The 27,709-nt window shown below is 44.6% G+C and overlaps 1 protein-coding gene across 2 annotated transcripts in view; it reads left to right on the forward strand.

The window, feature by feature from the left end:
* The window catches only part of SYT9 (synaptotagmin 9), a 171,553-nt gene that overhangs the window by 37,148 nt on the left and 106,696 nt on the right, over nt 1-27,709 (forward strand). For both annotated transcript variants that reach the window (XM_059708778.1, XM_059708777.1), the window contains exons 2-3: nt 13,128-13,470; nt 22,676-23,222. In XM_059708778.1, the coding sequence (XP_059564761.1) occupies nt 13,128-13,470; nt 22,676-23,222 (890 nt within the window). The remainder of the gene's footprint in view (nt 1-13,127; nt 13,471-22,675; nt 23,223-27,709) is intronic.

Consider the following 27,709-nt stretch of genomic DNA (forward strand, 5'->3'; position numbering starts at 1 on the left):
GCAAGTGTGAGAACCCTGCCTCAGCATTGCTGCTGCTTGGAGTCTTCCTGACTCCGATGCTCACATTCTTGGTCATTAGGGAAACACTTCCTATCTCAAGCCCAGCTTGGACAGAGAGTGTCTCGCGTGCTGCTTGCTCCCCTATTGATGCAGGATGCTGATGGGTGCCCAGAAAAGTGAGAGAAGCTCTGTGCATCTTCAGGAGAGTGTATGTCCACCCAGGGTCAGGAGATCTGGAGAACGTTAGTAAAACACCAATTGTAGGCCCCATTTTCCACTTCAGTCTCCAAAGCATCCCATGGGGTGTGCCCCAGACCCTCCTCTTTACTCAGCATTCAGGTAGCAGCCTGCCTGTGCAATTTGGCTGGGATCATCTCCAGTTCCTCCTGTGCACTTTTGGGAGGTGATGAGCCTATTTCATGACCAACTTTTATAAAATGAAGCCAACTGCTTGGTTTATCAGAAAGGCAAAAAGTAGAGCAGTGTTTTCCAGGGACAGGGGTGGTGGGGCAGGGAGAAGGGAGCGGGCAGTTATTGTTTAGTGGGTATTGAATTTCAGGATGGGGTGATGAACATTTCCTGGAGATGGGGTAGTGAGGATGGTTGCACAGCAATGCAAGTGAACTTAATGTCACTGAACTGTACACTGAAAAAAAATGGTTAAAATGGTAAAGGTTATGTTATATAGATTTTTACCACAATTTTAAAGAAACACCTACCCAGTTTAAAGAGAAGTGAGGATTGCATCTCTGTGACTGGAGGGGCAGGTCTCAGGAGAGCACTGTTAAGAATATTCCTTGTTCTTTCTGTTAGAGTTGAGTAATTTGCATTAAAATCTAAAGTATTTTTTCTTTATGATGAATTCTTTTTAGAATGATTGCTGCATTCCTGGGTCATATACCGGTATTATTGATCATTCTGATGTCAAATAAATGCCAATTTCTATGCATGACTAATGATGAAAATTAGAGAATTAAAGAAACCATCCTCATTTCCGCAGCATTGAGTAGTTACTGAAGGGAAGTTGACTTACAAACATATGATTTGTAGAAAATTGACAGGTAAATACAAAGATACAAGAATCCATGCTTTCAATTAGTTGCCAATAATCTAAGCCTGATTGTGCTTTTAGCACAGGAAGGTGTATGATTTGGGGGTACCTTAGGTTTTCAGGTATAGAAATCCAAGCTAGTAAGAGGTTACATGTTGGAAAAGAGTCTGTGATTTTAGTTTTGGACCAGGGTTTGCGCCAGACAGAGAAACAAAGAAATAGGGAAGAGTTTGAGCTGGGAGTGGACTTTAAGCAACCTTGCCACGTGGAACTTTCTCAGGAGAGGTATTTGTAGGGTTAGTGTTGGCCATAAGACATGACTATCTGGAGACATCACCTGGCTGTAAGGTGTCTCCTGAAAATGTAGTTTATCTGGCACACTCCACCCCCAATTACATAATATCTTCATCAAGGCAGCTCAGTTCAATGCGTTGTGAAGTTAGGTCAACAGATAATGCCTCTCTCCGGAGCCCATGCTCCTTTCACTCCGCTGCACTGCCTCTGTGGAGTCGTAAATGTGCAGAGAAGCATGAAATATTGTGTCATTTTTTTAATCATGAGGAAAAGGTAATCCTAATGCTCTCTCTATACACACTTAAAACATGACTTTCTCGGCAGTTCCTTTCCCAGAAGCACATTTTTTTTTAGTGGGTACAAACGTGGAAGTGATACCTAGGTTAGAATTTTATCATGCAGCAAACACTGAGTGCCTCCTGCATGCCAGGCATCACACTAAGTTGCAGAAGATATTTTAGATATACAATTTCTCTCAATTCCAGAATATGCGCTTAGAAGGGCCCTTTCATCTCATCCCATTTCGTTTTATATTAGGAAACTTGGGCTGAGATATGAGTTTCGGTTCCCTGAGCTTATGCAGGTGACTACAGGTAGGGCCCAGAATACAAAACAACTCATTCTTCAGTAAATCCATCTGGTTCCCGGTGGAAACAGGCAGCACGGTCAAACTAGGCAATTTGAGGAGAGTTTAATACAGGAACTTTTTATAAAGGCATGGTCAGGATTCAGGGAAACCAGCAAGGGGCAGGACAGTACTCCAGGGCTAATAACAACAGGGAGCCATTGCCACCCATAGGCCTGAAAGAACCCAGGAAAAGAGCTGTGGCTTTTGGTAAATGGACATATGCAACATGGCGACCTAGCAGGAGGAAAGCTGGAAGAGTAGATACTGTAACTTCATTCTCTTCCCACCCTCTAATAGCCCACTAAGATCTCCTATTGGCTGAACCCAACAGAAGTCAAAGGCAAGGGAGCCCCTTGATATAGTCCATATGGGTCAGCCTCCAAGGTCCAGAGCAGAGTGGAGAGGGGAGGAGAGTGGATTTGCAGTGCTAAATGGAAATGTACAACACACAGTTCCCTATCAGAGGACTTTGTATGCACCCGGTCTCCAAATGTTAGGACATAGTTTTAGGGTTAATTAGATGTTGGAAGGTCTTTGGCTCTCTTATAAAGGATACCACCTATGAATGCTGAGTTTTTTGAGTATAAGATTTTTAAATTTTCTCATTTGAAAGAGACAGTATTGTTTTAGAGTCATAGAATTCTAATAACTGAAATGCCCAGAACCTAAGCTTTCATTGGCCCACTGCCCCCAACAGCTCACCGGGGTGCACCAGGAACTTCAGGTACTTCTTGCAAGAATTATTGGTAAACTCTAGGGAGTGTCTCACGTGTGTTTGTGTTTTAATCCTCACCTGAGGTTATGTTCATTGACTTGAGAGAAAGAAAGATCCACGTGAGAGAGAAACATTGTTTGGTTGCCTCCTGAACCCACCCACCCAGGGATCGAACCTTCAACCTAGGTATTTACCCTGACTAGAATCAAACCTGCAACCTTTTGATGTAAGGGATGACACTTCAACCACGGCTCACATGTGTTTAAAAACAAGTTTGTACTCAGACTCTGGGTCATTTCCTCATATATCCAGGCTCTCACCTAGTTGTGCTATGAAAAACAATCTCATCATTTAACTCCCTTCATGCTAATAGAAGCCTGGGAGTCCTCTGTCCATACCTGTATAGGCACAGCTAACCGTGAGCACCTACATGGGACTGCTCTCAGTCAGGCCCTATGTGTAAGGGTCAAGGTTGTGCCTGAGGAAGAACCAAGGAGAAAATCTGCCTACTTCTGGAGTCCAAAGCAATAACAGACTTCCAAATACTGCATTGGACCCCATGCGGGTGGACACATGTCAAGTGCAAGGCTACCTTGAGCTTTCTAATCAAGCAACCCACTTACCCTCTGTACAGAGAAGTAAGAGATAGGAAAACTAACCAGAAGCATTTGGAGAAAAGTCACTCTTCATGGGAGCCAGTAATGGGAAGAAGCAGCCCACCCTAACATCACACATTTATTTCTTTGTGATATCATTGTAAAGCTCGTTCACTAACGTGGTTGTCAGCAACCTTTTGATCATGTTTCACAGGGTAGATGAGAAATGTAAACACTAATTGGATCAGAGCAAGACCAGATCAGCCTAGGAAATGGCTCGGGCTGACAGAGTTTGGTAAGGGGTCCTGTGGGAGGTGGGAGTTATTGAGTCAATGCAGCAGCCACAGCTTCAAAAGAAGTCCAAGCCTCACAATGAAAGCTCAGTGGCAGGCTTTTATACACATGCAAGTGCATCTAATTTTCAAAAAGAGCCCAGCAAGGAGGAATCTCTCCCCTTATTTTTAGAGGTGAGAAATGGCCCAGGAGAAGTGTGGGCAGCCCCAAATCTCGTAGGAGGTATTAGAGCTGGACACCAGGTCTCCGGTTGGCAACTCCTCTCCCCCTCCAGCTCCTGTTCCCGCGCACACACACACTGAGGAGTGTTGCTGAACTCTGGCCTGTACCCAGTCCCTGCATGTTCTTGGGTTTTGTTCCATGGTGTTCTTTTCAGGCAGAGACTGCCCCTGGCCTGAAACTTTGCACATAAGTTTTTCTATTATTTTGCAAGAATCCTGGTGCTTCTGAATGCTTCCATCCGCCTTGCACAGGCCAGGATGCCATGCCAGAAAACACTGTGGATTTCACAAGCACTTACAGGGAAACTGCAGTGGGTGGTAAAATCTTTTTAAGTGGATACTTTCCAATTAAATAATTTCAGTAGAGAATGAGTACAAAGAGAGTAGAAATCCAGTAGCAAAGCTGATGGTAATTCCTGAGCCTTCCTGTTATGCAGACAGCCAGCAGGAGCTCAGGTACAGGGGGATTGGGAAGTCAGGGATTACGGACTGGAGAGCTAACACCCAGCTCTTACTGTCTGCAGCTCCAGCCACTGTGTAGCCTCCACAGACCCCGCCCCATCTGCTGGAGGCAGAGAGGGTGAAGCCAGTGTGAAGAGGAGCTGGTTACACTGATGAGGCTGCACTTTGCAAATAGAAGGTGCAACAGAAAGTGTTCTCTTATTACTAATTTTAGGCCAGTTGCTTGGTTCACACAGGTAGAGTCATCTGGACAGCCTTCTGAGGAAGGGATCTGAGGGCTGGTGACACAGTCCTGTTAAAGATGCTCCTCCCTGTATGTAATCACAGCAAAAGGCAGTCGATGCCCTTGGCCAGTTTCTGTGTTCTACATCATTTTACTGGTCTAAGGGCTTCTTAAAGTTAAGGCGGTAGAATGCTGTTTATCTGGCTCACTACCTTAATAATGGCATGGCCCCTGCAGGCCCAAGTTAATGCTCCCTTAATCCTTACAGTTGGCACCACGAGCAAATGCTAAGAGAGCCTCCTGCATGCTACCTGAATGAAAAGCAAGAATGGTCCTAAAACATAGTCTCCAGTTGGATAGTGCCCATTGACTTGTGGTTGTTAATAGGAATTATTATAATGGCTTTAGCCTTAGCTATAGACCTTGCTGTGAACTCAAAGTCATTTGTCAGTTCCATAAGAACCACAGAATGTAAGAGCCATGTCCAAGCCCTTATGAAAGCCGAGGAAGAGCATAGAGGGGTAGTGACTTACCCAAGGCCACAAAATATAAGTGGTGGCAAAGCTGGTCCTAGGGCCCTTAGACCAGCCGTGGGCAAACTACGGCCCGCGGGCCGGATTCGGCCCGTTTGAAATGAGTAAAACTAAAAAAAACACAAAAAGACGTACCCTTTTATGTAATGATGTTTACTTTGAATTTATATTAGTTCACACAAACACTCCATCCATGCTTTTGTTCTGGCCCTCCGGTCCAGTTTAAGAACCCATTGTGGCCCTCGAGTCAAAAAGTTTGCTCACCCCTGCCTTCGACCATGTGAGCTCTTTCCTGGGACTTCCAGATGCAGTTGAGCAAGTTGTGTCTTGTGCAACATGGGCGAACCTGCACAGAAGCCCTAGCTCTCTCTTCTCCTGGCGTAGCCTCTTGACCACATGGCCAGATGACCCAGGTTTGGTCTTTATATAAGAGAAGTGGCTTTAAGTCAAACTTGGCCCACTCCTCTTTTATGGGCAGTCTTCTCCGAACCCCCCTCCGGGTTCCAGTGGTACTCTGCGAGTTGTGAATAGCCTTACAGGACTATTTTTGAGGGCAGGGTCTAGTTTTATTTACTTTGCATCCCTGGGTTAGTCTTTAGCAAATACCAGGTGCTCCATAGGAGCTCCTGCTCCTGTCCTTAATATTCAGCTCATTAGATGCCTGATTTGGCTCGTTGCCAGCTCACTTCATAAAGCTTCAGGAGGCCTCAGTATTTATAGACCAAGATGACCACTTTGTGGCAGTAGAAATAAGTCTGGATATGGAGTGGCTGAATGCGGAGACATCTCATGAAAAAAACAAAACAAACAAACAAAAAACCCCCCAAAACTTACATCGATTGAGTGCCAGTACCTTTCTAAGTACTCACTACAACCCCAAGAGGTAAATACTATTATTATCCCAATGTTGCTATAAGAAACCAAATATGGAGACCTTAGGTTGCACAACAGATGTTGTGTGATTCTAGAGTGTTCTGAACTGCTGGGCTGTGGTGCCTACAGTGTTATTAAAGAGCAAAGTCTTCCCATGATTGCATTGCTCAGACAATTCAAGTTCAGTCTTTTAAACACCAAAGCATCTCATTTTAGCCTAAAAATATTACATGTTTCTTATACAAGATACTTCAGGGTCACCATTCAGAAGTCACCCTCTGGACTATTGAGGTGTGTACGGAACTGAGTTCCCCTTCACAGGGTAACTCCAGAACTCTGTGATTTTTTATGCAACAAATGTATTATTATTATTATTATTTTATGTTTTTTAAATTGTAAAGTAATCCATGTTTATTTTATTAAGCTTAAAAAAATACAGAAAATAAAGTATTCAAATGGAGGCCTCGTGGCCACTGGCAGAGATGGCTGATGAGGGAATCAGCTCCCTAAGGTTTCTCCCAATAACAATGTTTCCTCATTGGTTCACCTAACATCTCCTGAGAGCTGTCTGCTCTTGCCTGTTTCCTCTATCGAATCACATCACCTCTTTCCCTACAAGGCACCCTGCGATATCCTCACGTTCTTCGTGGGTGATGGTCTTAACTGGATTTCCCAGGGTGACCTTTATTAGGCCCCCAAGACACAAGGGTTTTAGGGTTAGGAAAGCGTCTTGTGCTGTGAACCACAGTATAAACATATTTCCTGGGTCCAGTTTACACAGTGTCATTTATAGACCACCTGCGGCAAATTGATCTGAAATCTGACGTGCTTGTTTAAAATGGAGGTTAAGGGTCCTCACCCCAGACCTATTAAATAATACTGTCTAAGATTAAAACATGTTTTGCTTTTTATTTTTCATTAGGAAACTGTCCAACATAGAGAAAATAATGTAATAAACTCCACATACTCATTACTCAGTTTCAAAAATTATTAGCCCATCGTCAACCTTGTTTCACCTACATTTTGAAGCAAAAACTAGACATCATATCATTTGCATGTTTTCTATATGTATCTACACAACATAGCCACTGGACTTGAGAACCCGTGTTATTCTCTTTGTGATTATGGATTTATACATTTTATTTTGAATCACTGAGTGGTATGGGCCTCAGGACAGGATATAAATATATATGCAGATGTTCCATTATGAATCACATTTCCCTTAAATTTTTGATATACATATTTGCACCTATATTTACTTAGTAACATCAAGTTGAAGTATCTGTAATCTCCTGTTGCTAATAATATAGTTCATTTCATTTGCTTTTACATCCTTCCTTCTTTCTTCTCCCATGTATGTTGAAATTGTTGGAATGGAAGTGAATGTATGGTAGTCATTCCTTTGCTCTTTTAAGTCTTTTTTTCCCCTAAAGGTTACATTAAACTTCATAATCTCATAACTAAATTATTTAGATTTTATGTAATTTTTACTGTTTGCTTCGCTTATAACTAATTCTTGTGATCATAGAATGTAAATATATCTCGTGTAGTATGCTCTTTCCTTCTTGGGCTCTCTATTCTGACATGCATTTTTATTTGTCTGTTTGGAGAATTTCCTTAGGTTTTATGCAGGAGAGAGCGCATGAATAGCGTGTCTTCTGAGTCACTGACGGCTGAAAATGCTTTTCCTTTCCTCCTGTGATTGTGGCTGTGGAATTCTAGGATTACAGTCTCCTTGCCTTGGATCTGGTGGGGTCTCAGGGTATCTGCCTGTGGTTACTGCTGCAGCCATATTTCTCACTCGTAGCCCCTGTTTTAAACATCTCACTGAGTCGATGGATCAACTTGCCTCTTGCATTAATTTGTTATATGTCAAGAGCCATTTATTCTGATGGCTCAGCTTGGTTAGTCTCTTTTAAGTTGCTAATTTGTCCCATGTATCCCCTGACTTCAGTTGTCAGTTTATGTGTCCTCTCTGGCCCTTCGCAATTTAGCAGGGCAACCGCCCTTCCCTTGTCCATTCGCAGTGTATGGGTGCTCAAGCTTTTCACTCATTGGACAATAATATTTCCATTTTAAAGTAAGTCCTTACTGTGCAGGGATCCCTTAGAATTGTACGTGTCCAGCTGGTATGTCTGCTGGGTTAGAGGTTAGAGGTGTCACGATATGTTGTATCTGGTGTCCAGTGATGCTACTGCCATACATTACGTCCTGTGGCTGGGGCTAACAGTACGTTATGTCCTGTGGCTGGGGCTAACAGTACGTTATGTCCTGTGGCTGGGGCTAACAGTACGTTATGTCCTGTGGCTGGTGGAAGAGGGTTCTGATGATCAGGGTAATTGCAGGGCACCCATGCCACATCTTCCCTGGGAGGATGCACTCCGTGGCATCTCTGGGTAGTTTCATGCACAGTCACCCGTGAGCAGCAGCACCTCCCCAATCTGGATCAGACTTGGGTTACCATTTGTCTCCTTTTAGCCCTGCATCTCTATCTGCTTATTCTCTTGAGCTTTGGACAAAAGGACCAATTAGAAAAAAAATTCCTGTTCTTTAGCAAAATTATCTTTAGAATAATAATTTTGAATGTCACTAATTTTTATAATTTTTACTATGAAATATACCATGAAAGCCAAAGAGTATACATAGTGAATACATGTAGTTTAAAGATCAACAATAAAATGAATAGCCATGTACCTACCACCTTACTGAAGAAATAACTTCTGTTCTTCTAAATAAAGCTATGTTGTGATTCTAAGTGGATTCTTCCTCCTTCTTTCCTGAGGTCGTGAGGTCTGAAGTAGGTAGTATGTATGGCCTTAGTGACTCCATAACAATTTTCTCAGCACTTCTGTCTGAAAAATGAGAGAAAAGTACAGACATACTGTGTAGAGAGCCCCCTGAGCTGCTTGCAAACAGAAGTCCAGATGATCACGCTTAGTGGTTGGCGTAGCTATGTAGGTCACCATGGTTTCTCTTGGGAGGTGTTCCCTGGCCCACTGCTAACCCATGTGGCACCTTTCTGTGAATAAGAAAAAGCAACTCTAGCCCGACCAGTGCTGCTCAGTGGTTGAACGTTGACTTATGAAGTCACAGTTCGATTCCCAGTCAGGCCACATGCCCACGTTGAGGGCTTGATCCCCAATAGGGGGCATGCAGGAGGCAGCTGGTCAATGATTCTCTCTCATCATTGATGTTTCTGTCTCCCTCTCTCCTCTCTTCCTCTCTGAAATCAATAAAAATAAAAATTTAAAAAATAATAGAAAAGAAAAGAAAAAGCCACTCTTGCCATTTGCCAAAAACTTTCTGTAACAACTCTATACACAAAAATTTATAACTCTGAATGTGATTAGCGCCTCCTGGAGTTTACCAGCCACACTGCAAGTCATGGTAAACACAGGAGGTAACTACAGGGTTCCTAGTGGGCTTCATCAAACTTTTACCTACTGTGCCTACTATGTGTCAGGCGCTCTTTTAGATGCTGAGTAGACAGACGAGTTATCTGCTCTCATGGGTCCCCCATGACTGGACTTGGGAGCAAGCTGCTTTTTTGGGTGCATGAGCTGGGAGTCAACTAACAAGCTGGAGTTGTTCTTGATCTGGATCAGGACCCTGTGATGTCTAGCCAAGGTGAGCCTAGGCTTTCATTTATTTAGCATGGTTTCTATGCTATGTGAACCCTGAGGGGCCATGCTGTACCAAGCTGATGAGTTCAGAGTTCAGGTGGGATTCTTAAATCCGGAGTGACCAGATGACCTGCTTTTCCCTGGACAGTCCTGGGTGAAGTCTCTGTCCCATAGGATTATTTATATCGCCTCTTTTCCCCCTTGAAAGTGTCCCAACCCTGGACAATAAATTATAGAGTCATGTATACTCGTCAGCTTCCTGCCATGGTAACAAACACCTTCAAAATCTTAGTGACTTAAAACATCAGCTGCTCAGCTGCAGCCTCTGCCGTGCCTGCGGGTCAGGTTTCAGTTTCCTGCTCATTCTGGATTTTGCGCCTCTGCCCCAGCCATCCCATGATGGCACCCAGGCTGGGAGACCAGCCCTTACATGAGGTCTGAGGTGGCATGGGCCATATCTACTCATATTTCACTGACTAGAGCAAGTCAGGGGGCCAAGACCAACATCGGGGCCTTGGGGTTCATCCTCCTCCCTAGGAGGGAGGCGTGCTGTGGTGGGGAAGAGTGAATATTGGGTGGATGATAGTACAGCTGACCCTACTGCCTTCCCGAGTTCCCCAACTCGAGCCATCCTGGGGGTCTCCTGTCGGTGCCTGCATCAGGACAGTGCCGGAGTTATTAAGGAAGGGGTTCTACTTCCACTTGGATTACAGACTGTATTATGGGATTTCACTGGGGTGTGAAGCCTGTTTTGTGTTCGGATTTGATTAGAGGGAGTGGGGGTTGATTGCTGTGACATCCTGATTAGCTGGGATGGGGCCTCCCTCCTGTACTTCCACCACTACCACCTATCATAGAAGTTACACCAACACATTTTCACTCCTGTGTGAGCTGGCAGGCCAGGGGGAGCCTGTGGCCAAACCATGCTCCCCTACCACCTGTCTGGGCTCTATGGTGGGTGACTTCTAGTGCCCTTTACGTTGCCTCACTGACTACCTATTTCTCATCCCTGCCCTTGTTGCTCTGCATCTGAGTTTTTTTGTCTATTTGTTTACTTGTGTTTTTTTAGAGAGAAAGGAGAGGGAGGGGAGGAGGGAGAGAGAGAGACACACACACACATCAAGGGTGAGAATCATTGATTGGCTGCCTCCTGTACATCCCATACTGAGGATGGAGCCCACAATCCTGGGCATCTGTCCAACCAGGAATCGAACCATGACCTCCTAGTTCATAGGTTGATGCTCAACCACTGTGCCACACTGGCTGGGCCTGCATCTGTGTTTTTTAATTTTTGCTTTTCCCTCTGTGTCCTGTGTTTTCATTTGCCTTTGTTCAGCATGCAGCACTAATTGGCTTTTCCTGTAAAAGCAATTACAGAAATTCCTCAGTGTTACTGGTTCACGGATGGATTGATGGTACCCATCCTTGTTTTTCATTGTTACGTAAGTTGCTCATCTCATTCCCATGGGACTGAAAAACAGAAAAGTAGCAAAGATTTGAGCTCATTACCCATGTTGAAGTTGGAACCCCAGAGTTTTCAAACAGAGATGTGATGTTGTTTCGCTATTAGGGCAAAGATTGATTGGGAGTCATAGAGGAGATACAGTATATCCATCACCAGCCCTGGCAGCTGGCTCTCTGTCAAGAGCAATTTTTCATGAAGAAACGGTTTCATCACTTTAGAACAATGATCAGGTACCTTCAGAGTCATATTGAAAAGCACATGGGTGCCAGGAGGTCAGCTTGACTCAGGAGGTCAGTGGTTTGCAGGAAGGGTTCATTTGCATGCCTAAGCAGACTGTCATGGATCATGGATTGCTGATGTGCTGTGGGTAGTTAAATTCGTGAATATTGCCCGGCCACTGTGGCTCAATGATTGAACATCAACCTAGGAACTATGAGGTCACAGTTCCCAATCAGGGTACATGCCTGGGTTTCAGACTCCATTCCCAGTAGGGAATGTGCAGGAGGCAGGCAATCAATGAGAATCATCTCTGATGTTTCTATCTCTCTCCTTCTCTCCCTTCCTCTCTGAAATCAATTAAAAAAATTTGTGAATATTAAATAATCAATTCCTAATTTTCTTCTTTACTATTGTATCTCCAAAGCCTAGCACAGTGCCTGGCATGTATAATGATTGAGAAAACTTTGGCTAACACAGTATGAATATTACCGATGGGCAGTAAAGGTATAACCCAGGGAGAGTGCTTGTAGCACAGTAAGGGCAGTAGGGGTGTCCTTTAAAGGAAGGGGTTACAGTGCCAGGACTGACTCAGGTTGACACCTCAGCCTCCTTGGCTCCACTAGAAGGTGGGGCGGAAGCATGGAGGGGGCTGGGCTTTGTTCTGAGAGTTAAAAGCTCAGCCACTAGATTCCACACTGTCATGGACCCTAGCTGAGGCCATGGCGCCACAGTCTACGTGGCAGATGCTGTTATTGCCCTGCCATATCCCCTCACACTCACCCTCACCACCTGAGCACATGCCCCCTGCCCTCCAAAGGCCAGCCTTTGTGTTATTTGAATGTGTGATTTTTCCGGCCACTGCAGCTTACTTTGCCACCCATGCTGCAGGTTGGAAATGCCCCCTGAGAACTTCCCTCAAATCAGTGACTGAAGGGAGCCAATGTTATAAATGGCCCAAGTCCCTGGTCCCTGGCCCCTGGCACGGGGAGATTCCCAGTGTGTGGAGCCTCCTCAGCAGGCTCACCCTCCAGTCCCCCATGGTGGTAACTGGCTTGATAAAGCCGCCTTTACTTCTGGCTTCCTTCCCTGGATCACTGCCCTTCTCCCCTCGCTGTGTTATCTTCATCTCAGCACACCACTTGCCCTTGAATACTTGTCTCAGGTTTGCTACCGGGGAAATCCAAACGGGGAGCACCGTCCCTGGTCCTGGGCACCCTGACCGCCGGGATGTGGGTATTCCTGAGGCTTCTTCAGAGGGCTTGAGCTTCATTTTGGTGAGACCCTTAAAAGTTGATATCAAGAATAGGGAAAGAGCACTCTAGTTTTTTGTTTTGTTTTGTTTTGTTTTGTTTTGTTTTATAAAGTCGTACTTACACAATTCACAAGTGATATTATACAGCTCTCTGAGATGACAGAGGAATTGTTTTTGTTTTTTTATTGTTGACACTATTACAGATGCCCTACATTTTCCGCCTCCCCCGTTTGCCCATCTCCACCCAGCCCTGCCACCCCTCCCCTGGCCTTCACCACTCTGTTTTGTGTGTCCACAGGCTATGTACATATGTTCTTTGGATACTCTCTTCACTGTCTTTTATCCAGTCCACCCTCCCCTTCCCCTCTGAGATGACAGAGTAATTTTTAAGGACAATGAAAACGCCATGCTCATCTAGTATCAATGATTTGTGTTGCCGTGGGAAAGTGTAAATAGTAATGCAGTTATGGTTGACTTGCAGGGCCTTTCTAGGCCCCCTGGATATATCCTGTCTCTTGCTACAGCAACCTGTTTCTTGTTTCTGAGCACGGCCTCCATGTTACTTCCTCAGCTGGCTGCTGAGGGATGGATGGGTGGCAGGGCCATTTGACCTGCCCAGTGCAATGGCAGGGTGGCAGGTGACAATTATACTGACCTTTAATCTCTGCTTCTTTGCAGATATCTCGGTGAGCCTTCTGACCCTTCTGGTCACTGCCTGTGGCCTCGCTCTCTTTGGTGTGTCTCTCTTCGTGTCTTGGAAACTCTGCTGGGTTCCGTGGCGAGAACGAGGCCTGTTCTCTGGTAGCAAAGACAACAACCAGGAGCCTCTTAACTATACGGACACAGACATCAATGAGCAGGAGAACAGTGAGGGCTTCCTAGACCCTCCCAGCCCCTCCTCCATGAAGATCAGCCACACCTCCCCGGACATTCCCCTCTCCACCCAGACGGGGGCCCAGGAGAACTGTGCCCACGGCGTCCGCGTGAAGCGCCAAGTCACAGAGCCAACCTCGTCGACTCGGTCAGTAACGCCTCCTTCCTTTCTAAATGCAAAGCAGGGACCATCCACCCCTTCCCCTCTCTTGGCAGCAGTGACATTGGGTCACCAAGGAGCCTGTGACCTTTCACATGTCCATTCGCTGTCACAGACGTGAATACGGGAACTCGGTGCTGCTCAGTGTATTGCACTGAGGTTCCTGAGCTCCGCGCCGTCTCTGCTTGGTCCACAATAACATTTAGTTAGCGTGACCAAGACTTACCCTGTCAGGTACCATCTAAGAACTTCATCCGCACTATTGCATTATGGCTCACAACTTTGTGTGAAATAGATCCTATTATCGTTTTCATTTTACAGAAGAAACTTAATTCAAGCAGATGAAGTAACAAAGTTATATATTGGTAGGCACCTAGGTCAGGGTTTGAACCGGGTTCAATCACCATCAGAGCCTGAGTGTTTACCACTCCCAGTGCCAGGGTGTTTCTTCCCTTGCCTCGGACCTAGCCTAGCTGGCATGCACCGGCTCTCTGCACTCCAGACTGGCCAGAGGTCTTGGTCCATCTCCAGCCTCTGCAAGGCCTGCGGAGTGCCCAGGCCTAGGGCCCCTCTCTGTGTGGCTGGACACTCTGTGCCCTTTGGCAGTGGAGGAATAGTATAATGCAGTCATAACAGCAAGCGTCTGGGGCCCAGGGAACTGGCTTTACTTAGACATGTGATACTGGACACCTTAATCTCCGGTTTCCATTTCCTCTTCTGTAAGAAAGAGTGACAGCAGATGTATGGGTGGTTTTAAGAATGAAACAACAGCGTGGACATCCTGTGCTTTTCCAGGCCTCTACCTGTAACTACTCCAAAACATGAGCTGCCCTGCCCGCCCGTCTGCTCTCAGGGCTGCTGTTCACAGCATCATTATCCTGGAGGCGGGCCTCTCCCAAGACTCAGATGTTGCATAAAGGTGGCTTTGAGGTCAAACAGCCAATTCTGAATCTTTGGACATAAAAATTCACTTTCAATAAGAGACTATAGGAAAAGAGACTTGGGAAGCAGCTTTTTTAAAAATGAGAATATTTGCTTGAGCAATAGCCAGAGCTGAAAAGCGTGTGCTGTTATTTAGAAAGTCGGAGCACAATTTGGGGGGATTTTAAAAAAAACCTTTTTTATTTGTTCTCTAGAAACAGCAATAAGATTTTACCCTTTTAAATGTTAATCGAGTATATCCTGGAAGCTCTGCTCATTCACATTAAGTAGGATGGAATATGACAGTTTGTAATTTAATTTTTTCAGAAACCCACTTTAGCATCATTTCCAATTCTGAGTCAAAGAGCTAAACCTAAGCTGCTCCTCTGCGAGGAAAGGGGTGGTTGTTTGCCTTTTGGTTTAGAAGAAATCCTCGGATTCTATTGCGAGGATTTCTCTTCAGCTTTAACACTTAAGTATAACTGGAGCTCCTCGATGGTGCTGTGGGGCTCACACAGCAGTATAGACTCATAACAAAATCTCAGTATTCCAATAACTGGGGCCTGTCAGAGGGGGTTCCCATTGAAACTGTCTCCTGTTTGGTTTTACTCTGCATGTTAATTGTTCTGATCTGGGTCCCCTCAACACAGGGTGATGTGCTGGGTTTTTATTAGATTGTAAATCTGAGGACTCTGCCATCATTCTGATGAATTGATAGCAACACATCACTCTGATTACCACAGTATTTATTCTAGAAAAGTGTGTAAGGGCTCTGCATATCAAAAAGAGATTGTATTTAAAAATAAAAACTATAGATACCTTCACCACTGATTTGTAGACATTAGCTAGAAGGGAAAAAATAAGTAAAAATAGAAGAGAGACGGAATTATTCCTGTAAAATATATTTTACTGCATTTAGATTGATATTTGTTTTGGAGTCATGCAATTAAATAATTACCTTTTCTGACGGCCAAAACAAGCTTAGTTCTATCTGAACTACTATCAGAAAACTAAACTCTTTCCATCTGCATATGACCTAATACTGATAATGTGCATCATTATGCATTTAAAATACTTACCTAAATTACCACTGAACTCCTTTTATGAGTTTTGTCTGAAAACACACATCTTTGCTGATGGTATTACTGTAAGAATGGTGTATGGTCTTGTAATTCTCTAGGGATTATGTTATATTATAAACATACACAGTGACAAAATGGGGGAAATTAGTAAAATGTCCTTCATGCTCCAAAACATTTTTAACACCTTTTTTAAGTCACATTTTTGATACCCTATTTGGGGTACTCTTTGCTGAGATGACACTAAGTAGTCTGCTCTGCTGGTTACTGTTTCTTCTCCCTCTTTCTCCTGTGTTCTTTACCTTCTCACTGCGGCACTTCCTGTCTTACTGCTTCCTTCCTGCAGCTGTTACCACTTGTCCCAAAATTCCCAGGACACCTCCTTGGCCTAGACTGGCGGTTAAGGGCATTGCAGTTGGCATGGCTTCTGTCACAGCATTTCCATCAGACACTCCCCTCCCTCCTGCCGCCACACGCACACAACACACACACACGCACACAACACACACACACACACACACATGCACGCACACACAACACACACACGCATGCGCGCGCACACCACACACACACACAACATACACACAACACACACCTGGCCTCTTCAGCTTGCACATATGTGCTTCCACCAATGCCTTTTGGAATGTTCTGGTGATAAGCTTTGTTTCATCTTCTAAGAATATTTCTGGTCAAGGTGACTTTCTCTTGTTCTTCCAATATCAAACACCTTAGCATTCTCTTTCTAGTTAGCACCATTACTATTAGAAACCACCAAAATTCTTCTTAATTCTTTTTAATTTAGGTGAAATCTCTCTTGTATAATGAAATCTCTCTAATGTCCGGGAATGTGGGTGGGGTTCCCCTCACCCCCCAGAATTCCCAGGACATTTTACAGGTCTGTATTCCAAATATATGAAAACCCTGGATCCTCCAAACAGAAGGAACCTTGGCAGGCCATCTACTCCCGTCTCTGACTTACGTCCCACGGTGCAGGTCCAATCTGTTTTTCAAGCCTTCTCAAGTTTTCTCTGTCGTCTATGATGTGTGTTTCTAGAGTACACATAAGGATGCCATGGACATAATCATTTCTGATGATTAAACCCCAGCAGAGCAAATACACATTTACATCTAGTTTCAGGTTCTCATGGTGGTTGAGAGAGGTCTGAGGTCCATTTTTGAAGCTGTCAATTTATGAAAATCTGAAGCAAGCACTAAATGAGTACTTCAAAAGCGGTTCTTTTAAATGTGTCTGTCTAACTGATGCTCCCAATGCAAAACAGTCTAGCCGAATAGAATTGTGCTGCTCACAGGGTGATTATGTTTCATCCTAGGGCACCACTTTCTGGAGTTTTATAAAAAACTTCAGTTGCCACACCACAGACTCCTTATCAGATCTGTGGAGGCTCTGTGTGCCGCTTCTATCTGCTGTCAGCCTCACCTCTCGGCCAGGCCACCACGTGGCACAGCCCAGGGGGCACTGTCAACGTGGACTCAGTAGGAGGCTTGCGTGAAAAAGCTCAGCACACTCTAGCTTCTCTCTTAGCAACCTCAGTGTCTCCAGCCCTTTCCTGCCTTCAGGCCTTCACACAGGCTGTTCCCTCAGCCTGAAATGCTTTTCCTTTTAATTTTCCATGCCTGGCTCCTTTGCAGCCTTCATTCCCACCTAAAATGTCACCTCCTCAGAAAGGCCTCCCTGATCACCCTGTCTGAAGCATGTGTTCTTTCCTCCACTCCTCCCACTCTTCATTCTCTCACACATTGCCTTGCTTTCACTTCTTCACAGGATTGAGCTCCATTGTAAACGAAATGATTGTTTATTGCCTACATTCCCTCTAGACTATGAGTTCTGTGAGCTCAAAGATGGGCCCACCTACCTTGTTTCTCCTTAAATATGTCACCCCAGGTGTGGCCTCTGGCACGTAGCAAACTTTTTCGTGAATGACTGACAACACATTCATCAATATCAGGCCACTTCTCTGTGTTCTGCTGACAGGACTGGCAAAGAGCCAAAAGTATAAACTGAGTAGGGGCCAGAATGGTATGAGGCTGGTGTACCAAGTCTCACATTCATTAAGAGCCTTACATTCAGACTCCCGGCCTTATCTCTGAACTAAGCAATTCCTACAGTCACCGAATACACTGACCAAACTGAAAGAAGATAGTCATCATACTTTAAATTTAAATCATCCTATTACTTGCTACGTACGTGGTGCCACTAGGATGAAATGTTGTAATTACTCTGTGAGTAGCACAATTCTATTAAGCTAGACTGTTTTGTGTTGAGAGCATTGTTTAGATAGAAACATTTAAAACAATTTTTTGAATTACTCTTTTAGTTATTTCTTCAGATTCTAATATACTGACATCTTCAAAAGTGGAAGTTACGTAGACTTCTCTCAACTAGATGTAAATGTGTATTTTCTATACTGGGATTTAATTATAGGAAACTGTTATGTCTGTGGCATTCCTATATTTACTTTAGAGGCATGCATTAAGCATCTGCTATGTGCAAAGTTCTACATTATATGCTAATAATAAAGAGAAAAAAAGATATAGCTCTGGCCTCAAAAGCCTGCAGACTAATGGGGGACATATTAAGGCTAATCTCAGGAATGGGGGACATAGGCTCATCTTAGTCTTGGGGGGTCCAATATTGGAAGGTGACACCAAGGTTTTAAACCTGTTTTGCTTGGGAGGAAGTGGGAAGAAGCTGGTTATGCTTTAGTGTATCTGACTATACCTGACCACACACCTCCACTGGCCAAGGCCTGATGCCTCCATCATCATTATCTCACTCGCGCTAGAAGCCTGTGAATCCCATTACAGGAAAGCCTCAGATTCCCCATCCTGCCCTGTAATCAGGTCACTGCGTCTGTCCTGTCTGCCACTCCCTTCCCTCGGTGTCTGCCTGTGGATCAGGACAACCCAACTCTCTCCTCCCCATCACCAGGGGAGTTTCAAGAAGGGAAACAGAGTCCTGTCTCCACTGTTTCCAAACCTCCCTGTCTTGACTTGAACTTAGTAAAAAAAACCCCATGATGGTTCTGAAATAACAGTTTGCTTCTCTCTTCCCTCTCCTTGGACCCTGAAGCCTTGTCAGCATGGGTGCCCCAGAACTAGGGAAGAGATCGACCAAGTATCACCTCTGAGATGGGGGCCCTGAGAGGCGGGAGGATAGAAGAGTGTACCCTTGTCTGTGGCTGCACAGGGGAAATCCAGCGATGGGAGGGATGCTGGTGGTCCGAGTGCCAGATGTTAGGAGAAAGCTGCTGGGGCAGAGGAGCTGGAGACCTCATCTTGCTGCAGAGCTGGGGACCAAGAGGAAAACACAGTTAATTTCCCTGTTGAGGTCTAGAGTGTCAGCTTGAAGGCTGATAAGGATGAGGCCAAGTTAAGTAGGCAGGCTCAGCTCAAGTTCCATCTCCTCCATGACAGTTTCCCAAGCCAGGGGCATTTTCCCCCCCTCTGTCTGCTTCTGTGGCTCTCTAACCTCCAGTCATGGGGTTTTTAATCCCTCTCTGCCCTGATTTATAGTTAGTGTATGACTATCTCATCACCCGCCTGGGCGTCATTTCCTTGAAGGCATTGAAGAGGTTTGCCTCTCTCTCGCTCCTACCCTACCTGACACCTTGCTTTGCACATCCAAATTTGTTGAATCACAGTAATGTTCTCTTTCTTAAGATCCAGTGGAGGAAGTTGGCCTTTGGGTGATGGCTCTGGGACTGAGACTTTGGGGATCTCAACGTGGGACGCTGGACATGGTTCATTTGAATCTGAGGGAAGCCACTTGCATCTGGGCATCTGTGGCTCCTGACCTTTAGCTGCAACTGAACCACAGGCTCAGATCCCTTCAGGCATGGAAGCATGTTTTTGAGTTTGTTAGGGGACGTCTGCTTCATAGATTTTGTTAGTCATCTTTGAAATTAGGCTTTCTTCAGGCCCAACCATGAGTCTTCCAGCTCGGGTCTGGGACAGCCACGTCCAGGAAGTTCTCATCCTGGCCTCTTTCAGACAGGAAACTGGCCTCTAATGGGAGGTGGACCACGCTGAGAGTTTCAACTCCAGGGCCAGCTTTCTAAGACAGCGTTAGGGTGTAATGTAGGTATAGCATTCCTTATCACATCCATTCTTGGGGCTCACCTCCTCTCCTTCCATTCATTGCATACATTAAGCCCTGAGAACACCAAAATACTGGACTCCCCAGCCCTGCTCAGTGGATGCCTGCCTTGGATCCCTCCATATCACACTCTCAGTGTCACTCAGCAGTGTTCAAATCCTAGAGCCTTGGTGGGCGGGGCAAGGCTTCTAGTTTAGTGCACTCAAGTACCACCTCCACTGACCATTTCAGAATTCCTCATCTGGGTGCCTAGAGCCAGGCCACAACACTCTGTTCTGAATCTTTCCTCTGTCTTGCTGTTGACTTGCTTATCCTCCCAACTCCATTTGAATAGCCCAGGAGAGCCATGGAATATTGATTTTCCATTTCCTCTACCTCCCTTCTCCTCCATGTCCCTAGGGCAGGCTCCCTGCTCTACTTTCTCATTTCTCAGTCCAGAGAGCTGCAGAGAGTATGCAGGGAGGTGATGAGTTACCTTGGTTCTCTGGCTGCCCTGAGCATCTCTAGCCCATGCCTCCAACTCCGGGAATCGCTGACTCTCTCCTGAAAGGAAATTGAAAGCCACTGAAAGAGAGCCCCAGGGAGTGAGAACTGTCCTGGCCTGTTACAGTCCCTGCTCTCTGCTTTAAGCCACTGCCTTACAGTGGGTTCCACTGTTTTCCCCAAAGTAAGTGTGATTCTGAATGGGGGCGGGGGGAGTTTGGGAATGAAACTCATATATAACATTTGTGTGGATAATAGTATTCATACCTGCACTCAGTTTTTAAAAGAAATCTTCAGCTGTGTTGGAATTTGGAATGGAGGCATCCTAATTGCTTTCTGAGGGGATGTTTTGGTCTTTGAAATACAGATCTCTCCCTAACGCCCTCCCCAATGCACTCCGTCTACCCCCTGGCCGGGAACAGCGGAACACGTAGGACTTACTTCTCTTCAGATTTCATGTCTTAAGAAAATGCATGAGGAAAACAGAGTATGTTCCATTGCTAAGCAGCCAAATTCATGTAGGTTTAAATTAAAATGTAAATGTACATGGCTGGCTTCGTCCTGCAGATAAGGGTTAAGACAAAATGTTCCTGTGATGAATCTGAAGCCAGTCTTTCCAAAACATCGAAGGTAAGTTGCGATGCACAGAGAGCCTGCTCAGAGCACCTCGGGGGAGAAGTGACAGCAGAGTCTGGGGCTGGCGTGGACTCAGGACCAGCGTCCCATCACAGACGCTGGTGCAGAGAAGACGTATCCCGTGAGTCTAGAATACTCTAGATGGAGCACTTTTAGTATTTAAACAGCGTCACTGGGAGTTCCCAGAATGGCCATCATAGATGTGAACTGACTCCAGACCCCAATGTGGCCCTTGTGTGAAGCCAGCCTGGAGGGAAAAAGCAATAGCAGAGGAAGCCAGAGCTGGTACCAGCCCCTTAAGGCCTCTGCATAGGGCGGGGTACTCGCTGCTCCCTGCCAGTCATTTCTGCCCAGAGATCCCAGCAGAGCAAGACTAAAGCTCTGTTCTAGCACTCCAGAGGTTAGCATCTCCACAAGGGAGTGACTTGGCTATACTTGCACAGAGAGGCAATTTAGGTGCTTAAGAGCATCTGCCATCTCTCTCCCTACCCCTGAAAAATCAGAGATAAGAGATACAGAGGAAACTTAAGGTTCTGGATTTCTCTGCAAGAAATTAAAATCTCACAGCAGAAACTTTCAGACCACACAGTTTTTACTCACGTGGCAATGCCCATGCCTGGGGTATGTGTCTGCTTGTGGGGGACTGTGTTGGCTGTGACAGGTGCAAATGGCAGCTCTGTGATTATGTTCTTGTTATACTAGCTCAGTGACTAGGAGTGTATTTTAGGACAAAGAGGAATTTTCAGCGTAGCAACATCTGAATGACAAGGGAGAATAGTTTTAACCATGTCTCGGTGGCTATTTATCCCACTTTCACATCTTTATTTTATAAAGTAGCCTTCAGAAAGGAAAACAAGATCAACTCAAATGTTTATTCTGCCTCTCCAACTATATATTTACCAATCCATCCAAGACGGCCAGCTGTGCTTTTGACCTGGTGGCGAGAGGCTATTTTAATTAAGATTATTGAGAGACTACAGAAAATACAGTATCATGCCTCTGAAATCTGAGCTAAAAACAAACAAAAATGGCCTTAAGAAAAATCTTGTATGTAATGACTGCTTCTTTCCGTTTACCAAGACCCACACGATGATGCATGTTTCAAAGAGAATTTCTGGGAAGCTTCTAGTCCAAACCAATAAGCTTACTAGTACTGGGTGAAGAGTCGATTCTGTTAGCAAATATTTGATTTGCAAGTGTCGGTATCCAATCTTCCCTGACTGAATTCTTGTATACATTTTTAGCAGCTTCTCTTCCCTTTGATGCCCATAGTGTTTATTACAGAAATAAACTCTTCCTGCTGCTCAGCAGTTACCCATGTGGCGTTGCGAACACTCACAGAGCTGTCACTCGCTCCTGTCAGAGCTGATGCGGTCCACTGCAAGCAGACACGTCCTGTCCCATACATCCACCCTCACACAAGCAAAACTTGTGTTCTTGTGAGGAAATGATCTGATTTGAAGCAGTAAGAATATACAGCCTTAGAAAGCGGTAAGCCAGTGATAGGAAAGTCTGTGCAATTTAGAGACAGAATCATTCTTCTTAAGAAGACAGACAGTTATTTCAGTTTCAGGATGACATTGTATATAAAAGCGAATAACTTTATTTTTAAACCAGTGTGAACAAATCTTTACATCCCACCGGCCAGATAAGCTTTCTTAATGGTTTATCAGTTGAGAAAGTGCATTAAACCTTTAAAGCTCCAAGGTCACAGGTAATCATTTCATTTCCTGACACCAGCCCTCAATTTTGGGTTTCAAGCCTTGGGGAGAAGCTTACTCACATTAATGAGCATATTGAATTTAGCCCCCCCCCCCCCCCCCAAAAAAATAAAAGGGCCCACAGATCTAAGTTTTTTAACTGTGAGTAACAGTCTACCTAAATCCCAGGCACATGTTTCTGAAAGACCTGTAGCTAATGAGGCTATAACTTTGTCCTCTCTTGCTCCTCACTGAAGGCATAATTCAATCCGAGGACAACTCAACCTGTCGAACCCGGACTTCAATATCCAGCAACTGCAAAAACAAGAACAGCTGGCCGGGATCGGCCGCATTAAACCGGAGTTATACAAGCAGAGGTCACTGGACAGCGATGATGGGAGAAGGAGTAACAGCAAAGCCTGTGGGAAACTGAACTTTATTTTAAAATATGACTGTGACCTAGAGCAGCTCATAGTGAAGATTCACAAAGCCGTCAATTTGCCCGCCAAGGACTTTTCTGGGACCTCAGATCCTTACGTCAAGATCTATTTGCTTCCGGATCGGAAAACAAAACACCAGACCAAAGTTCACAGGAAGACCCTGAACCCTGTGTTTGACGAAGTGTTTCTGTTTCCGGTTCCCTACAACGACCTCGAGGCCCGGAAACTGCACTTCTCTGTGTATGACTTTGACAGGTTCTCCCGCCACGACTTAATCGGCCAGGTGGTGGTAGACCACTTCTTAGACTTGGCTGATTTCCCCAGGGAGTGCATCCTTTGGAAGGACATCGAATATGTCACCAACGTAAGTCCAGCATTTCTTCTTTTGGGGGGAGTTGTGGAGGTGTTTCTTGGTCAGCATGCGATTAAATGACTTATACCTTATTTTATTTGGGGGGGGGGCAAAGTATGAAATTCATGTCAATATACATAGAACTATGGCTTCAGAACCTCCTCATGTCTTTCTAGAAACAGGGCTTTCACAATATTCACTCTGAAATTTCCAAGAATTATTGATGAAAACAATATACAAGAATAACCTTCGCTCTTTTCTACTTTCTAATTCTCAGCAATTCTCTAATAGACAGTAGATATTATGTGCTCTCCTTACCACATTTTCTTTAGAGCTTTCTTAGGTTGTTTGTGCTAAGTGGATCCTGGCATCCTATTGACCGTAATCTGCAGCAAAGAGCCCAAGTCCTTACCCATGTTCTCAGGTCAGCTCAGTTCAGAGGCATTCCTCATGAGATCTTCACCTTTAACCCCAGACGTGAGAATGGTTGAGAAGAGTTGGCATCACATTTTCAAATACTGAGTCATAGCTAGCTACAAGAAGAGAAGCCTGCAAAGGTCTGCAGACATTGGCAGTGCCAATCTATAGAAGGTCAAATCCAGCTTAGAGCTCGGAGAGAGAGGGCAGAAGAGCCTGGAGGGAGGCCTTAAATCCATGCATACATTTCAACACGAGATTGCGTGGTGATATTTTTACTCAATTTACCTCCTTTTCATTATTCTGCAGAGGTGCATTGACGCTCCTCAAATAGAAAGGAAAATTGGACTTTCCTAGGTAACTCTGATATTTTAATGCCACTTGTTTCTTTCACCTTTTCTCCTCAGGTAACTATTAGCTTGTCTTCTGGAATATGGCCCTTCTAAGGCCTTTCTCTTCCTCTGTCTCTGTCTCTTCTTCTTCCTCTCTCTCTCTCTCTCTCTCTCTCTCTCTCTCTCTCTCTCTCTCTCTCCTCTTTCCATCTTCCTTTCTCTTTCTCTGTCTCTGCCTTGCCATCCAAAGACACCAAACTCCCAATCCTTACTCAGCTCAGACCATGATCCAGCTTGAGTTTGGAGCCCATCTAGTGAGAGGCTGTCCCTCTGCTCAGGAAGAGAACACACATTCTCTGCCCGATGACCAAATAACCACACTAGTACTTTCTCATCCTCAGCCATGTTTGTGAACTGGGGACTCACCCACACTTGGGCACCTTCTCCATGCCACCAGGGAGGTACCCGTGGCAACTTTGTCCCGCTGCTCAGATGAGTGAAGTGTAGCATGGGGGTTTGCTGGCCTTTATCATAATGACAGGAAAGAAAAGGAGGAGCTGGAGAAGGTGCAGAGAGCATCAGGGGATGAAACTAAAGTGATTTGGGAGATCTCTTCAACCTTGAAAAGTGTGATATTGGTAAACCAAAAACTCAATGCACGGGGAAGTGAGGATTATACTTATTCCCGCATTAGTAGGCAGCAAGAGAGGCTCTAAAGAAACAAGATGGCCAGGCTGCTTATGCTGCCTTGAATGATGCAAGAATGGACCCTCTCATTGGAGTATTTGCCAAGTCCCCTTGGATATAAGCTGAGATACTGTCTGCCAACAGTGATGAGCCCTGGTAGAAGGAAGTTGGTCATACCATCTAGTGTGACATCAATTTATATTTTTTGACAAATGAATTCCATAAAATAGCTGGAATGGTTATTAAAAGGCTCAACAGGGTCCTAGCCAGTTTGGCTCAGTGGATAGAGTGTCAGCCTGCAGACTGAAAGAGCCCAGATTTGATTCCGGCATACCTCAGTTGCAGGCTCAGTCCCTGGCCCTGGTTGGGGCTCGTGTGGAAGGCAACCAATCTATGTGTCTCTCTCACATTGATGTTTCTTTCTCAGTGTGTCTCTCCCCCTCCCTTCCACTCTGTCTAAAAATCAATGGGAAGGTGAGGTTTAACAAAAACAACAAAAAAGCTCAACAGGGATCTGCTTTAAGTTGCTTCCAGAGACTTTGTGGAAAGAGCAACACTGAGTGCTAAAAATGTGGGTAAGGTTGATTCCTGGTGGGAACATCTTCAAGGGCAGTTTCCCATGGGATAGGAATATAGAATGGCAGCCCACAGAATGTTCTGCCCCAAGATCACTGTCATGTGCTTAGCACTCTCCTGGGACTAAGAGTTCCCTGTCTATTTCTGGAGAAGTCTTGATTTCCATAGAATTTCTGAAGAATGTTAACTTATTTATCCAGGAGGAAATCCAAAAGGGCTAAAGGCCTCAAAATTCTTGTTTCTTCAGCTTAAAAAAAAAAAAAATTCTAAGAATTGATCTAGGCCTTGACTGATACTTGACTTTTCTCATAAATTTTAGAATTTAGCTGTCAAGTTAAACAAAAATTTTTCTTGTATTTGTTTGGACTTGTATGAAGTCTATAGATTCACTTAGGGAAGTTTTGTATCTTTTTCGACATTGAGTCTTCCTACTTGTGACCATTGTACATTTCTCCATTTATTTAGTTCTTTAAAGTTTATCATTTGAGGCTTATAATTTTTTTCTACAGGAGGATCTTGCATGTCTCTTGTGAGATTTGTTGCTAGATATTTTTTTGTTATTTTAAATAGTATATTTTCTTTTTTTTAAATAAATCTTTATTGTTCAGATTATTACAGATGTTCCTCTTTTTTTTTTTTACCCCCATAGCTCACCTCCAACTAGTTCCCACCCCACCCCATGCCCTTACCTCCCGCCACTGTCCTCATCTGTAGGTGTAAGATTTTTGTCCAATCTCTTCCCGCACCCCTCACACCCCCTTCCCCCTGAGAATTGTCAGTCCATTCCTTTTCTATGCCCCTGCTTCTATTATATTCACCAGTTTATTCTGTTCATCAGATTTTTTTATTGACTTAATTTTTAGACTCACTTGTTGATAGATATGTATTTGTTGTCACTTTGTTCATAATTTGTATCTTTACCTTTTTCTTATTCTTCCTCTTCTTAAAGAATACCCTTCAGCATTTCATATAATCCTGGTTTGGTGGTGATGAACTCCTTTAGCTTTTTCTTGTCTGTGAAGCTCTTTATCTGACCATCAATTCTACATGATAGCTTTGCTGGGTAGAGTAATCTTGGTTGTAGGTTCTTGATATTCATCTCTTTGAATATTTCTTGCCACTCCCTTCTGGCCTGCATGGTTTCTGTTGAGAAATCAGCTGACAGTCATATGGGTACTCCCTTGTAGGTAACTAACTGTTTTTCTCTTGCTGCTTTTAAGATTCTCTCTTTGTCTTTTGCCCTTGGCATTTTAATTATGATGTGTCTTGGTGTGGTCCTCTTTGGATTCCTCTTATTTGGGGTTCTCTTTGCTTTCTGGACTTGTAAGTCTACTTCTTTCATCAAGTAGGGGAAGTTTTCTGTCATTATTTCTTCTAATAGGCTTTCAATATCTTGCTCTCTCTCTTCTTCTGGCACCCCCATAATTCGGATGTTGGTACGTTTGAAGTTGTCCCAGAGGCTCTTTACACTATCTTCATATTTTTGGATTCTTTTTTCTTTTTGCTTTTCAGGATGTTTTTGTTTTTGTTTTGGGTTTTTTTGCCTCCTCATATTTCAAATCTTTCACTTGATTCTTGGGATTCTCTAGTCTGCTGTTGGATCTCTGTAAATTATTCTTTATTTCAGACAGTGTATGCTTAATTTCTGACTGGTCCTTTTCCATTTTTTTGGCATTCTCATTAAGATCCTTTAAGGTCTCACTAAGTTCCTCAGAGGTTCGTAGAAGATTCTTGAGTAACCTTATAACTGTGGTTTTGAACTCTATATCCAGTAGTTTGCTTTCCTCCGTTCCTTTCATTTGTGACCTGTTTCTTTGTGTCCGCATTTTGGCTGCTTCCCTGTGTTGATAGAGCAGCTTCGTGTGGTAGGTGTCCTATTGGGCCCAGTGGCTCAGCCTCCCTAATCACCTGAGGTGGACACTCTTGGTGTACCCCTTTGTGGGCTGGGTGCACAGTCTTGTTGTAGTTAAGCCATGATTGCTATTGGTATCCCTGGGAGGAAATGACCTCTAGGCCAATTGACTGCGAGGACCTGCTGTGTCTATAGCGGAAGAACTTTTGTGTAGTAGAAACCCTTATGGGGCAGGACTTGCTTCAGTGGGGCTTTGGTGCTCACTGAGTCTGTCTCTTGAGTGTGTCACTTATGGATGTGAGGAGTTGAAATCTGGTATCTGACCACTGGGTACACTGGCTCCTGGATCTCCGAGGAGGTGCAAAGTCAGTTGCTGTGTGAGTCCATCCAGCAGGATCTACAGCGAGATCTACAGATTTCTCCTCTTTGTTTGGGGTTTGGAACTTTTGAAGCTCTCTGACCCAGCTGCAGTTTGTTACGTTAGGCTGCAGGCAGACAGGCGATTCATTTGCACAGCTGCGCACAGCTTGGGTGGAGTTGTAAATTGGGTGGGGCAGGGTCTCAGAGAATCACCAGGGCGGAACAAACAGTGATGGCTGTCAGTCAGCCATCTCCGCATCTTCTCGTTCTCGAAT

The sequence above is a fragment of the Myotis daubentonii genome, chromosome 9 (genome assembly GCF_963259705.1).
Source record: "Myotis daubentonii chromosome 9, mMyoDau2.1, whole genome shotgun sequence".
Lineage (NCBI taxonomy): Eukaryota > Metazoa > Chordata > Mammalia > Chiroptera > Vespertilionidae > Myotis > Myotis daubentonii.